General features: G+C 37.1%; 2 protein-coding genes across 2 annotated transcripts; one reads left to right on the top strand and one right to left on the bottom strand.

The window, feature by feature from the left end:
* Positions 1 to 871: 871 nt before the first annotated feature.
* LOC147290230 (BTB/POZ domain-containing protein At5g03250-like) lies at positions 872 to 5,188 on the bottom strand. Its single transcript, XM_086237663.1, has 4 exons — positions 5,130 to 5,188; positions 3,770 to 3,839; positions 2,160 to 3,383; positions 872 to 1,587 (listed from the first exon to the last, which is right to left on the bottom strand). The coding sequence occupies exons 1-4, from the start codon at positions 5,186 to 5,188 to the stop codon at positions 1,045 to 1,047; spliced, it is 1,896 nt and encodes a 631-aa protein (XP_086093789.1). The 3' UTR covers positions 872 to 1,044.
* Positions 5,189 to 9,791: 4,603 nt separating this feature from the next.
* On the top strand, positions 9,792 to 14,618 carry LOC147290229 (Ribophorin I). Its single transcript, XM_086236538.1, has 9 exons — positions 9,792 to 9,951; positions 10,050 to 10,094; positions 10,675 to 11,306; positions 12,300 to 12,441; positions 12,681 to 12,860; positions 13,019 to 13,087; positions 13,327 to 13,416; positions 14,023 to 14,170; positions 14,246 to 14,618. Exons 1-8 carry the CDS (start codon positions 9,832 to 9,834, stop codon positions 14,143 to 14,145), a joined length of 1,401 nt encoding a protein of 466 aa, XP_086092664.1. The 5' UTR covers positions 9,792 to 9,831; the 3' UTR covers positions 14,146 to 14,170; positions 14,246 to 14,618.
* The last annotated feature ends 598 nt before the right edge of the window (positions 14,619 to 15,216 follow it).

Below are 15,216 nucleotides of genomic sequence, written 5' to 3'. Positions count from 1 at the left end.
AAAACTAATTTTGTACCACTCAAGAAGTTGATTTGAGATTTGAATTTTGAGGAATGTGCCCATTAATATTTTTTTATGGGCACATGTATTTGAGAAAGATTTAACGAGCTTTGTACCAAATATTTATTAATGGGCATTGAAATTTTAGGGACAAGCCCAATTAATTTTGATTGGTAAATTTGCACCAAATATTTTTTAACTAATGTATTGGGCTATGATCCGTTTATGCAACATTGTAGTAAGAACCATATGCATAGGCTTAGCTTGTTTAGCATTATGTTTGCATATAACAGCTTTAGACTATTAAGCCACCCAACACTTCTTCATTTTGAAGTTTATATTGCCGCAATAAAAGAGACAGGCCTCAAACTTCTAGTGGGCTCCACCAATTTTCATAGCAATTTTATGGCTTGGTTAATGAGAGCTTCAGTCCAGTGACAGGGCCTTTCTCAAAATGGATCGCTCCACTTTTTTTTTTTTTTTTTTGTTGAAAGTAAGAGCTGATGGAGAGAGGCATTGTATTTGTTGTGAGCCCCAAATCCATGGGTCTGGGTGATCTACTGATCTTGAACACTTTTGACAATCAATATCACCATCTTTACCAGAGCGGATGGGCTTTTGCTAATCAATTTATCAGATTTTTTTAGCAGGCCCAGACTTTTTTTTTTTTTTTTTGTACAAATGGAGGAGAAAAACGCTGCCCTGGACTTCCACACTGGAACACTCCTCACAGAACAACACTCCCATTTATCTCTTTTTTTTTTTTGCCCTTTCAAGCCTCTGATACCTACAGGAGATAAACAGGTGAGAGAGATAGCCTTATCTTTATCTTTTTTCTTTTTTTTTTTTCAAATTTTGAACTTTTCCTTTCCCATTTTTTTCATGTTTCAACACAGAAAGAGAAATAAGTGATGCAGTATCTAATGTCTATGATATAATTACAAGCCAGAGCCTAGAGCAGTAACTTCACTAACTAGAATAAAAAGGGGTAAGAAAGATGAAAAAGAAAAAAAAAAGTTTGATTGCATTTGAGTGTGTTAAAACTCAATCTTTTAATCCATTATTTTGGTAATGTTCTTTCCCATTGATAAGTGGTGGTGCTATAGATGTTGGTGATTCTTTGGAATCCTTGCAGGGCTTGGATGCTTTTTTTGCATCAGACTTTGACTTGAGTTTCAAACCAAACCTTTTGAAGATGGTGTTCCAACTTCCCTTTGTCTTCACCAGCTTCTCAATCTCTTGTTTCATGCTCAAACACTCTTTCTCAAGCTCGGAAACCCGTTCCCTCATGTCATCAACTGCTACAATATGATCCCGCACAGTGCCAGCTTGTGTAGATCCCTCATTTCTAGCAAGTGCGAGATTCCCACTCTGATTTTGTGAGTTCTCAAGGTTGTCAGATACAAAGAACCAACCAGCAATTGATGTGCGTAGCCGAAGCTGTTCAAAGAATAGAACTTGGACAATGACACGGAGGGGTAGCCTCTCGTTCTGGGCTGCATGTGTGCTGGCTTCCAATGAGAGCTTCTGGCAGTTCATCAGCCTGCAGATTTGTTCCCTCTCAGAGTCTGTTAGCCAGGGATGGGCCTGAACTTAGAGAAAAATGTAAGCATTGGAAAGCTAAGTCAGTAGTAGCAACCTTAGCTGTTTAAACAAGAAATCTAAACAGATGGTTTCTTTGCTACAACATGCACAATATGTGTTTTTGCGCACATGCATGTGTGTACAAATAAACAAACAGAAAATGTCATTTTCATGGCACCTAACAGCTAATTTTGCTTGAAAGTCATTTCCAAAAAGCATTTTAGAATTCCTTTCTTATATTGTGTGCAGACCTCAATACATTGATTTGGATGAGAACTTTTACAATATTTTTTAACAGTCCTAAAGACAAGTAAGAGGTACAAATCATTCATGAACAAACATGTGTCTTATATTTGCAACCATCCATATCATTGGTACATCTCATACATATTCCCGGAGTAATATTATAAAGCTTATGATGCTATTCTGTGAATGCGTGAGGCAGTAGCACTTCATTATGAGCCATGCTATCACATAACATGGGAAATGCTTTGGAAGTTGTAGATCAGTTATTCAACCAGATATTCCCTAATCATGATCATAAATAAGAGGAAAATCTATTAGGGGATATTTACCTTGAGGTATATGTCAATAGCACGGTAAATTCCATCATCTAATGGCCTGGCATATTCAGGGATAACAGCAGCGAGTGACTGAAATTTCTGTAACTTCAAGTTAACATCAGGTGCCACCTCGGCAAGATACCCATCCACCAGGTTAGCCACCATGGTCATTGGGGTCAGTGAATGAGAACCGCCCATCAGCTGGCCCTCATCTACTATGCAGTTAGAAGCACAATCAATTGGATCACAGTCCAATAGCATGAAGTGATCAAGAATCCGCTGAACACAATCAATATCATAGAGGGTCTCCACTGAGTACCCCATGTTTGGTATCAGAAGATCTTCAAGAGCTGCTTGTTCCATTTGGGCACCAATCCGCTTTTCTAAATTCTCTCGACATGATGGGCTAGCATGCATAATCATAGATGTCCGCAGAAGCCTAAGCATGAAGTTGGTTGGTGTAACACTCTTCTGATCCGGTAGTAATTCGACTATCTCTTCAAGGAGATTCCTTTGATCTGCATCACATGGAGCAGAAACATTTGATACAGGAGCAGCACGGTTTCCATTTAGGAAACTTGATTGCCTACCCAACAAGGAAAGATGTCTATGTGCATAGTGCATGATGGAGCCAGCAATCCTCTCTGGCTTCATGCCTCCTGATTCAACAGCCATAATCAGCCTTTTATAAAAAGTTAACTTCAGGAAGGAGACATCTTCATACCACCAATCCTCACTGACTGGATGTGGCTTGGATGTTGTGCATATTCCATTCCAAAACGCCACGCCTTCTGGGCTCTGCACGGCACCCTTTCCTGACACAGGCCAACTGAATAAGCTTGGATCAGCATTAGCTTTCATTGCCAACGAATTAATGCATCTTGAAACAATATGAAGCTCTTCTGCATGGGGTAAGACCTCTTCGCAGGTTTCAAGTGCCTTAAGTGAGTCAGTCCAATTGCCAAAGATGTCGTTTAGAAAATCCTCTGCTTGTGTGATGAGATTTCCCTCTCCATAGTCTTCAGTCATGCGAAGATACTCAGCCGCACACCTCAGACTAACTACATTCAGTGCATTGAGTTCTATTCTTACACCATAACAGAATTTGGCTACATGCAAGAAGGCTTTGGCTCCACCGGGAATGTCATACAGTTGCAAAATACATTTATGCTCATCCTCGCTAGACAATTCTCCAACAATATCTTCTAATAATCCACTTCTGGATAGCAATGGAAACTAGTGCATACATGGAGGAAAGATGGAAAAAATACAGTGTATGAGTATATACAGTAGATGGCAAGAGAGAGAGAGAGAGATGATTGAGCAGAAATAAGCACAGATATAGAAGACATGATCATAACATCTACAATAGTTTCAAGATGCAAGGCAGAGGAGAAGCACTTTGTTTGTGTGCCTCTCACACACTAAGGTGAATCTCAGAGACATGTGCCTCAAGGGAATATTAGTAAAGTATTTACATCAAGCCTCACATCAGTGTGAGCCTTGAATCTTGATGCAAATATTATGCATCTTTCAAATCATAGTATCTACATATGTATATAGAGTTCATTATGAGAAACGGAATAACACCACAGTTGTAAGCCTGACGAAATAAAATTCACCTTGTGGAGATGGAAGGACGTTTCTCCAACTTCAACAACGACATCACTAGGAAGTCCAGTTGAGCAAAGCCTGCCAAAGAGAATATTAATTGTTCAAGAAAGGAACATAGAGGTACAATGGATCGACAGAGGTCAACTGGTACTTGTATAACTGATTGTAAGGGAGTGACAAGGAATGTGTAAATATTGAAATGGGTACAGCAATGGAAGAAATATAGTCATCTGCTTCACTTTCATTATATCCTAAGAAATCTGTTTCTCTGTTTGCTGGTTTATTTATGATTCCAGGAGATTGTACATCTCACCATTTAACTCAATTGCTATCTGAAGCTCATTTTGCAACCTACAAGAGATAGCAGGACGCAAAAAGGCAAGGTGGCCTTAAGGATCAAGGAATTTTTAACAGCACAGTGCATGCAATTAATTACTTCAAAAACAATCATGCGCCAAAATATTTTAGCTAAATTCCAATCCAAATAACATAATCTTTTAAAACATTGGGAAAACACTTACTTAATGTTAGTAAGGAAACAGTTCAAAGTACATCATGGAATCCCTTAAGTTGAATACTTTCTGGTGTTCCATAAGTCAAATTTTCTGTGGAGATATTAAAAAGATAAATTTTTTGTGTACATAAAGCAATGCTATAAGAACAACACACTTTCCTGTCCCAAAAAGTTGCAATGTGGAATTCTGTACAGTTCTGCAGTTCATAAGACTGGAACCATGTATTGCATATTTGCATGCCTCCCAAACACCAAAGAAGATAAAACAAAAAAATCACAAAAAGAATGGTCCTTCAAAATCTCTCTCTATTGACTAAATGCATGTTCTTGTCAGCCTTATCTTAATCTGCTCATATAACCATATCAATTCACCCTGCAACTATTGGTGATTTCTCTGGCATTTTCAAAGACAATTGATAAATGAAAGCTAGAAAGTAGAAACTATTGATATACAAAAGACAGCTAGAAACTAAGGCTTAGTGGTAAATGAAGTAATGACCCATAAACCATTCTCAGTATTAACACAAGACAGTGAGATACAATAGAGGACATTGGAATTCAACTCATATTGCTAGATTCATAAATCATGAACACAGTTAGACAAGTATTTCATTACCCTTCTGCAAACACAAACATCAACCAAAAGAATAAAACCCAATTGAGCAATTTTTCAAAGAAGCAAACAAAGAACAACAATCCGAAAACTCACTATCTACAATTGCAAATCAAAACCAACCCATTACGCTATTCCCAGTGCTGAGACAAACCCAAAATTCCAAAATGACCATGTATACAAAATGTGGCCGCAATAAACAAAAGGAAATGAAAACCAGCCAGCTACCAAAACCACGTACCAAGTTTCACCATCGAGGTGAAAGACTTCGGATTTAGATCCCAGCTTGACGCACGCCATGTGTGGCTCAGTCACTGTTGTCCAATATCATTGAAAGCAGCTTCAGAGTGGCAATGACATTATATATATACATATATGAATAATATGATGAATGACCAAAGAGAAAAATTTACCAAATAGCTATAGCAATGGTGATAATGATGAGAATGGCAGTGACTGAAAATGGGTTGTCTCTGTGAAATGAAATCTTAAGGGGAAGGAGATAGTACCGAGTGACCGAGTCCAAAGGGGAAGATCTAGGAGATAATTCAGTTCCTGCTGTTACGCGCAAAAAGGCTGTGTTTGGTGTATACTCTTTAAACCTTAATTTTTTTTTTGTTTCGTAACGTACGACGTAACTTCCAACGTTGGAAGAAATCAAAGAATAGTATATAGTTCTACGACTTTATGAACTCATTTAATGTCTTGTAGTGCTTGAAATTCTTGGGTTAATTGAGTTTAGTACTTCAAGTTTACTTCAAATTTCAATTTAGTACCTCATGTTTAAAATTTTACAATGTCATACCTCATCTTTCTAATTTATTGCAATATCATACCTCCGTTAGTATGACTGTTTAGAAATCTCTTCAATACTGATATGGCACTTACGTGGCACTCCCACAATGCTGACTGAATACCACGTGGTCTGACAATATGACACATTATGCCACATGGCATAAAAAAAATTTTTAATCTAAAAATTGAAAGAAAAAAAATTAATAATTACGCGCCATGTTTCTATATTTTTAATTATTTTTATGTCACGTGACCTGTTATCAGATCACGTGACATTCAGTCATCATTGTGAGAGTGTCATGTAAGTGTCATATCAGCATTTACGAGATTTCTTAACAGTCATACTGACGGAGGTATTATATTGTAACAAATTGAAAAAATGAGGTATGACATTGCAAAATTTTAAATATGAGGTACTAAATTGAAATTTGGAGCAAACTTGTGGTACTGAACTGAAATTAACTCAAATTCTTATTCTCTAATGTACTATTTTATAATATGGTTCATGGTGTTGTACTTTATCCATTTTCCGGTTCATGGACGGTCTAGGCGGCATACGAATTTTTTTTTAGAATGGATAAGAATTTTTTTTTTAGAATGGATAAGAAATTTTTTTATGTGATAGTAATATAACGCACTATCACGTGACATATTTGACGTGGTATTACAAATTTATTTGAATTATAATATATATAATTATTAAAAGTAATGATTTATGATTTAGTGTTTATATTTCAATAATTATATTTATATTATAATTTGAAGGAATTCGTAACACGTCAATATGTTACGTTGTGTTATTGTCACATAAAATTAATAATTTTTTAACAACATACAGTGTGATGAGTGTACGTCAAGGATTAGTCAATTTGATGATTATAAAATTTGCTAAGGAACTCTTCCCACCTCGCACTAGATTTCACTTCATGGGTGAAATGAATTTTATTCAATTTTGATCCTCCAATAGTTATGATATAGTTCTAACCCTACTTAGCATATACATATTTGGGAGCACTTTTCATCATTGCAAGTAATTATTTGTTTGTAGCTAATTCTTAAGTTTTGTCAATAAATTTTAGGATGAATGACTATGCTTTGTAATTCTAAACAGTATAACCTCTTCGGAGTTGAATGAAGTCCTATTTTTTCATTAAAAAAAAAAAACTCAAAACTTAATAGACCTTTTTTTTTTTAGAATAAAGCATATCATTGCATTAAAACAGCAAAAAAGGCAGAGATAATACAAAATATAAGCCTAAAAACTTACAAAAAAACAAAAACCCACAAAAATGGAGCAGAAAAGCCCACAGAAATTCCAAGATCTCTATCACATCGGCATCGAGCAGATATTATAGCCACCAAACGGAGCCAGAGAGACACCGTAGGAATTAGCGAACTAGTTGCGTTTGGGTTCACGATCATACCAACATCTTTAAGTCGAGGCTGACAATATCGTAAAGTGGCGGATCAGACAATAGTAACCGGTGAAAACATGACCGGTACCGGCAAAAATAGTGACTTCCTAACACCTTGTAACGAGCGACAAAGAAAACCTGAAAGCATCAAAACACAAAACAAACCAAATCGGAAAAACTCTCACGAAGGGAGGTGGAGAAACTCTTGCAATGAGAGATGGAAATACTCTCACTTATTGGGAGGAGAGTATCCCAAAGAACAAAAATAAAAACACAAAAAAAGAAAAAGAAAAACAAAGGAGAGAGGGGCGAGGGGATGAGCAGTCTGTGAGAACACAAGGGCCGCCCCTCCCCCATGGATAGGTTGAGGAGAAGAAAGAGTTTTTTCTTTTAGGGTGGCGGCTAGGGTTTTTCTGGTGAGAAGAAGAGAAACAGTGGTAATGTTTAAAAAATAATAATAATAAAAGTTATTGAGCATTCGGCATCAAGCTTAAATAGACCTTTAAATTAGTAATCAAAGTTTGTTTCTTTGCAATGAAGGGGCACAGACTTAAACTTTAAACAAATACTTTCATATACAATGGTTTAATCACGAAGACATCTAGCTAATTCAAACATTCAGTTAGTAATTTGTTATTAAGGGCTCGTTTGGTACGTCGGACTGTATTGACTAATTTATGTCGGATAGTATTAATCTGTTCCGGAGAGTACTGACTGTTTATCCAGAATATTATCAGACGTTTGGTACTGTTCCGGATAAACAGTCTTATACTGCGTTTAGTGCTCCATCGGATAGCAGCGGATCAGACTATTTTTTTAATTCTTTGATAACTTAGTGAAAATTAAAATTCATATGGCACAAATTATTTTTGGCAAGATTCATACGACAAGATTTTTTTTTTCTTTTGTTTTTGCCAAGATCTATAGGACAAGAGGACATGAGGAAATTCATTCTCATAATTGTAGAACTTAGGATCATACGTTTTACATAGTATATAAGCACATCTTTATTGAAGAAAAAATCATAACCTAATTCCCAAAAAAATGTAATAAAATGATCTATTGAATAAATTTAAAAGAAAAAATAAGAAGAGATAATTAGACATCATACATAGAAGAGGAAATATATAAAGAAAGAGAAGAACATGTAGAGAAGATAGCAGAGAAAACCCTAGGGAGAATAAGATGAAAATAACATCTGTTGATTTTCAGCGTGTTTTCGTTTTCCCAATTTAAGCGTGTATTATCTAATCCTAGGTGTGTGGGTTGTATTAGTTAGTCAGGTAATGAGAGTATTAAAAGCCCAGTCCGGTTTACATAGTTAGGTAATTAAATAATATAAGTAGACACCAAACAACTGACATAGACTATTTATTCATATCCAGAGTCTAATACGATGTACCAAACATGCCCTAAAATATATATTTTTTCCTCTTCTTTAGGCCTTTGCATGTTTGTTTGTTTGTTTTGTTTTTTTTTTTTCTCTTAGAACCTTTGCATTGTATTTTTGTTTGACTTTACCAGTACATGTCACATTGGTTCCCTAAAATTGGATAGCAATCAATATATAAATATAACCAACCCTTTTTTGGTAACCGAGATGTTTATTTCGCGCACCAGACTAATCTCTAACAACACAAACCTTTTTAACCATATTAGTAAAACTATAGTAACACCAAAACAACATTTTTTTTTTTTTTTGAGATTTAGTGGGAGGGAGAATCGAACTTAGGTGCAGAGGGGCAAACTCTACAAGCCTTCCAATTGCACCAAAACAGCATTTAGTCTTCTAGTACCATGATTTGAAGTGGATTATGTCCTAATCATACAAGCAATAATCAATTTTATTGGATTTTGAGTAATAGACACAAAATTAGTTAACAAAAGAGGGGGGCTATTCAGACCACCCTAATCCACTAAGTTGACCACCCTCCTTAAATTTTTGCCCCTTTTTGTCCATTTTGCCCCTACATTAAAAAAAAAAACCATCTCCAATTTTGGCCGGCCACCCCTCCCCGCCGCCGGCGCAACCCCACCCCCTCCCCACCGCCAGCGCGACCCCACCCCTCCCAGGCGAAGACCCACCCACCCAGGCGAAGACCTGACGGCCCCTTCGCCGACGATCTTCCTTTTCCGGTAGAGTTGAGACGCCGGACCACTTGGGTTTTGTTTCCCAGGTCGCGACGAGTCCAACCCTGGTCTTCCCTTGTTCATTCGACCACCGTGCGCGGCCAATCGACGTCGTGACCCGATCGGCCCCTTCGCCGACGATCTTCCTTTTCCGGCGGAGTTGAGACGCCGGACCACTTGGGTTTTGTTCCCCAGGTCATGGCGAGTCCAACCTTGGTCTTCCTTTGTTTATCCGACCACCGTGCGCGGTTAATTGATGTCGTGAAGCTCCGCGGTGGCGGGGAGGGGTGGCCGGCCAAAATTGGAGATGGTTGTTTTTTTTTAATGCAGGGGCAAAATGGTCAAAAAGGGGCAAAAATTTAAGTGGGGTGGTCAACTTAGTAGATTAGGGTGGTCTGAACAGCTCCCCCTTAACAAAAACTTTGGTAACGTGAGCCCATAACAGGCCCACACAAACAAAGACCAAAGCCCAAAGCCGAAAAACCATGATCCTCAAAAGTCAAAGCTTGAATAGAGTGAGCCCATCGAAGCCTTTCCCAATATACACACTGCCCACTTGCCCAGTCGTCGCAGGAGAGGTCAAGCACTCTTTCACTGGAAGCCATGGAAGCTCTGCTAAGCTTCGCTCGAGTACTCCTAGCCTTGTCGATCTTGTCCCATCTCTCACTGATCGCTCATTCCTTTCCCTCTCAGGACCTCCAGATCCTCAACGCCGAGCGCAGAGTAAGCCTTCCCATCTCTCATTTCCCCTTCACCAACACTCAAATTCTCATCACCGTTGTTGTTATATGTTATTGTGTTTGTTCAATCTGTGATTGCAGATTGACGTGACCTCGCATATCATTAAGGTTTTCTTGACGTTAAAGGTACATATTTTCTCTATTTTCTGATTTGCTTACATTGTTGGACTCACTATTAGCAAATTGTACTCAATCTGGAAATTCAGGAATTAGGTCTACATCTTTATCGTGGTTTACGATTTTTTAGATGTTTTTCATTTATCACTTACGGAATAAATGTGGGTAATTGAGCTTAGGTTCAATCTTCAATGTATTAGATTTTTCAATCTTAAAGAAGGGTCATTTTGTTGACAAATTAATGTTGCAGTTGAGCTCTCGTGCTCCACACTTTTATGTTTGGTTCCAACTTGGGCATAATGTTGATAGTAGAATTACAGTTTAATTTTGAATGAGAAATTTTGAAATTAGTCTTCAAAGAGTCATTCTGTTTACATATTGGCATGCCACCCTGCAAATTTGGCTGCGCAATGCACCGCAGGTGAGATAATACGCATGTAATTATGACCGAAATGGCACTACCATAGAAACTTTCACTACCATCGAGTTTCTTTATAGTGTGTGGTCATACAGCATTTGCCATTTTGAAAATAGTTTTGTCATTCTATGCTACCGGGATATGTATTAGATTGATGGGGTTGTCTTTCAGGTTGAAAACACTGGCACATCTCCTGTTTCGGAAGTACTTCTTGCTTTTCCACCTACACAGGTTGATCATCTAGCAGTGCTCAAAGCATCTGCCACTGTTGGAAAACGGAAAAAGAAAAGTTATTTGCCCCTTGAGCTGAACCCCACCGAGGTACCTGATGCACCAAATGGGGCTAAATGTTTCTCTATTTCATTGCTCAACCCATTAAGTGCTGGTGAAACTGTGAGATTAGAAGTGCTTTATATATTGACTCATTCTCTGGAGCCTTTCCCAGCAGAGATAAGCCAATCGGAGTCTCAGTTGGTCCATTACCGTGATAGTGCAATAATATTGTCACCATATTATATCAAGCAACAGACTACTTTTATAAGAACACCCAGTACTAAGGTGGAATCCTTTACAAGAGTAGACCCTACTAGCCGTGCTGCTACTGAACTAAAGTATGGGCCATATAAGGATCGCTCCAAATACTCATACTCTCCTGTAATTGTTCATTTTGAGAATAACTACCCATTTGCTGTTGTTGAGGAGCTTGTACGGGAAGTGGAAATATCTCACTGGGGCAGTCTTCAGATCACAGAGCATTACCGGTTGGCACATGCTGGTGCTCGGCATAAAGGTGTTTTTTCAAGGTATGTCCTACTACTGGTCTTTATCTTGTATATTCATTATAATTGGTTGTAATCAGTGAACAGACTTTGAATATCGTATATACACGATATAGGACAGTGGAATGCACTGAAACTTTTCTGGTATAAATTGGTTATAAAGAGTGCATTTCTCCATTAATATGTTGATGTTGTAAATCATGCGAACTGTATAAGTTGATACATCCGTGGACCATGGATATATATAAATAAAAACACCCAACTTAAAAGAAAAACTGATTCTGCAAGATATGCTCAAGACAATAATTATTAATTGATTCATCATTACTTATTGGGCCTCTTCATGAGACTAATTTTCTTTTTGCTTCTCTGAAAAAACTCAGGCCTTGTTATAATCCAAAAAAGTTTAATTTTATCCTTTTTACATTTATGTGTAGATATATAGTGTGAGATCCCTCATTTAGGCTTATTTGTAGGATCCCTCATGGGGCCCACTCCACATTGTATTTCGATAATCGGAACTGTCTACTTTTTTTGTCTCTATTGAAGGATCGTGCTTGCAAAAATTAGGTTAATCAGAAACCATTTGACCGTTGATTAAATGATCACCATTTTAAGTGTCTATTGAAAATATTTTGTTCATCTATTTATTTGATCAAAGTTTGATAGCTTAATGGTTTCCGATTTGCTTAATTTTTTGCAAGGATGATCTTTGAATATAGACTTAAAAAATAGACGGTTCGGATCGTTGAAATACAATGTGGAGTGGACCCCACAGTGGGATCCCACACTTGAAGCTCCCTATATATTATATTATATTATATAATATATATATATATATATATATATATGTTTAGGGCCCTCCATCAATGTAGAGCCTGAGTTGGCCTTCCTCAGTGTTGACCCTGAATGTGGTAATCAAAATATAACTGATTGAGACCTCAAAACTAGAGAACTTCTTGATTCGTTTTGTCCATTCTTAGTATTAATCTTCCAAAGTTTCCTTCCTTTTGGCAGGGTTGATTATCAATCTAGGTCTAGTGGTGTCTCTTCATTCAAGCATCTTCTAGCAAGACTACCTCCTAGGGTCCATTCCGTCTTCTACCGAGATGAAATTGGGAACATCTCGTCATCACATTTACGCACAGATTATAAAAAGGTAACTTTTCTCCCTGGCAACAGAACATTTATATTCAAGTTTTCCTTTTACATATGTTTTGGTTGCTTATTTCAACCTTTATGGAATCTCTCCTCATCTTTAAATTGGAAACATGATATCAGGATTATGGCAAACAGGAAAATCACCTGGGAAAACAATGTGGAAAATCTCTATGTTTTTCTTATGCAATGCTGATTATTTCTATTAATCATGACTCTTTCAATACTTTTCTTTTTCAGTCAGATCTTGAAATTGAACCAAGATATCCTTTATTTGGAGGTTGGAAAGCTACTTTTATGATTGGATATGTGCTACCATTGGAAGACTTCCTTTTTGAGTCACCTGATGGCAGGCGATACCTCAACTTCACTTTTGGTTGTCCTCTTGCTGAGACGGTCGTAGACAAGTTAACCATCAAAGTGGGTTGAGTACTCTTTGTTTGCATCCATATTGCTATATTTGCAGTTTCTATTTCTTCTCTCTCTCTCTCTCTCTCTCTCCCCCCCCCCCAAAAAAAAAGAAAAAGAAAAAGACATGGGAATATTAATTTACTGATTCAGGAACTGTTATGTGTCAGGTTGTGTTACCAGAGGGATCAAAAGATCCTTCTGCTGTGGTTCCTTTTCCGGTTGAGCAACATCTAGAGGTAATCCACTTGTAACACTTTGATCATATTGACAAGTGTATCTATATGATAATTCTCAACAGTTTTTTCCCCTCAATGCTGCTGATTAATTGCAAAATGCATAAAACAAATGACAAGATTTTAACTTTCTTTTCATTGTTATCCCAGAACACTTTTTTTCCTTTCTTATTTTGTGTATATAGATTTTGCTATATAATGGCATTGATTATATGCATGACTTTTCATTCCTATATCTGCAGACCAAATATTCATACCTTGATGTCGTTGGAAGGACAGTGGTGGTTCTCGAAAAGAAAAATGTAGTCCCGGAGCACAATTCTCCTTTCCAGGTGACTTGGATATCACAAACATTGGTCGAAACTTACTTTACCAAGTTTAAAAAATATTGATGGTAGCAATAAGCTACTCTAAACTCTAAAGTTAGGGCTGTTGTCTCTGCACATGCACCCAAGAAAGTGGTGTAAATGAGGTTTGAGGTTGATCTGACCACTTGGAGAGCTTGTGTAGTTTTTGTTTTTATTTTTCTTTAAATTCATCTAAATTGTGTCCAGGATCATTAAAGGCTTGAGTTTGTCTATATGTCATTGGGAGGAAAATATTTGAGATCAGTTATGCTCACCTTCTAATATCCCACGATAGGAATATGCCACAAAGATTAGCATATATTTCAGTTGTGCATTGCAGGGTTAGGTCATAGCTCCTAATATATATAGTTATATATATTCTACTATGAAATGATCACATAATAAGATTAGGGGTTGATCCACTGAGTATTGAACCTTCTCAGAGTCCTGTCTAGTTAAGGAACTGAATTTGTTAGATGCATTGTATATTTTTGTATGAATTCTCTCTATACATATTTGCATCTGCGTCTCCCTTAATATAATATATTCAGTAGTGGCTGAACCCTCTTTCTTTTGTACTTTATTTGGCAGGTTTACTATAGCTTCAAGCCAATTTTTATGCTGGCAGAACCACTAATGTTGGTATCTGCAATTTTCTTCGTTTTCCTGGCTAGTCTAGCTTACCTACACATAGATTTTTCAATATGCAAGTGATATAACATCTTCTGAATTCTCAAAGGTATGGTTTCTACGACTTGGAATTACACACTAGCAAAATGAAAAGATCTTTACTAATAAATATTTTACTTTGTAGCTTATCTGGTCAAACAACTTCGAAGTGGAACAGAGGAGCCAGGACTCTTGTACGTGAATGTCGTCGCCAGTCACTTTGGGTTCTAAAATTTGAATCTATCCTATGATGTAGGTTACCATGAGAAAATTTTTGGTGTGCATTGCTTCTCTCACTTTATAAAGCTGAACCTAAGCCCCCTCACCCAAAGAGGGCATTAAATTATTGTCTTAGTTTTAGAGACGCATATTCAAATATGCTTTGATAGTGAAAAAGCTGTGTTGTAAACTCTATTAGATTAATATGACAGAAAACTTTAAGCTATTTTTGTTGGCCTAGAATTTGGATAAATAGAACTACAAAGCTGCAGTCATTGTATTTAGGACATTTCTTTTTATCCTTCTTGGCTGGCATACAGAGCACAATGGAGAGCTAGAAGACAGCCAAAATAGAGCATACTGGCTTTGCTTGTTTTGCTCGCATCAGCAAATGGGTTTTTGAGAGTCTTCAAGTCCATTACAATAAAAGAGCATGTATAACACATCCTACATCAGCCCAATACAGAATCCTCAATCTTTTCATTAATGCCCAAAACAGCAACTACAAAAAAGAAAATTAAAACAGAAAAAAGAAAACAAAAATGCTTTAGAATTCAATTCTTCTCCTAACATTTTTGTTTTCAGCTCTAACAGGGAGACCCATTCCACACGAGGGAGTTGAGAAAAATATTGAAAAACAGAGTTGGGTCCATGGCATCTTCCAAAGGGAGTATAATAGATGATTGAAACTACATAACAGTATGGCCGACATGGAAAAAACTCATGGTTGACACTAGTGACATTGAAATATGAATAGCTTTTAATGATTGGTTATGATACAGTTGTTCTGTAAATGTGTTGTTGATAGTTGGCAAAGAAAGGGCTGACAATAATGTGATAAATGCCAGCACATATAAAAAACAAACAGTTTTATTTCGATCTGAGAAGATATTCACA

This window comes from Dryas octopetala, chromosome 3, assembly GCF_963921425.1.
Source record: "Dryas octopetala chromosome 3, drDryOcto1.1, whole genome shotgun sequence".
NCBI classification, from domain to species: domain Eukaryota; kingdom Viridiplantae; phylum Streptophyta; class Magnoliopsida; order Rosales; family Rosaceae; genus Dryas; species Dryas octopetala.
The sequence above is the reverse complement of the archived record's forward strand: the minus strand, read 5'-3'. Positions and strand labels throughout refer to the sequence as shown.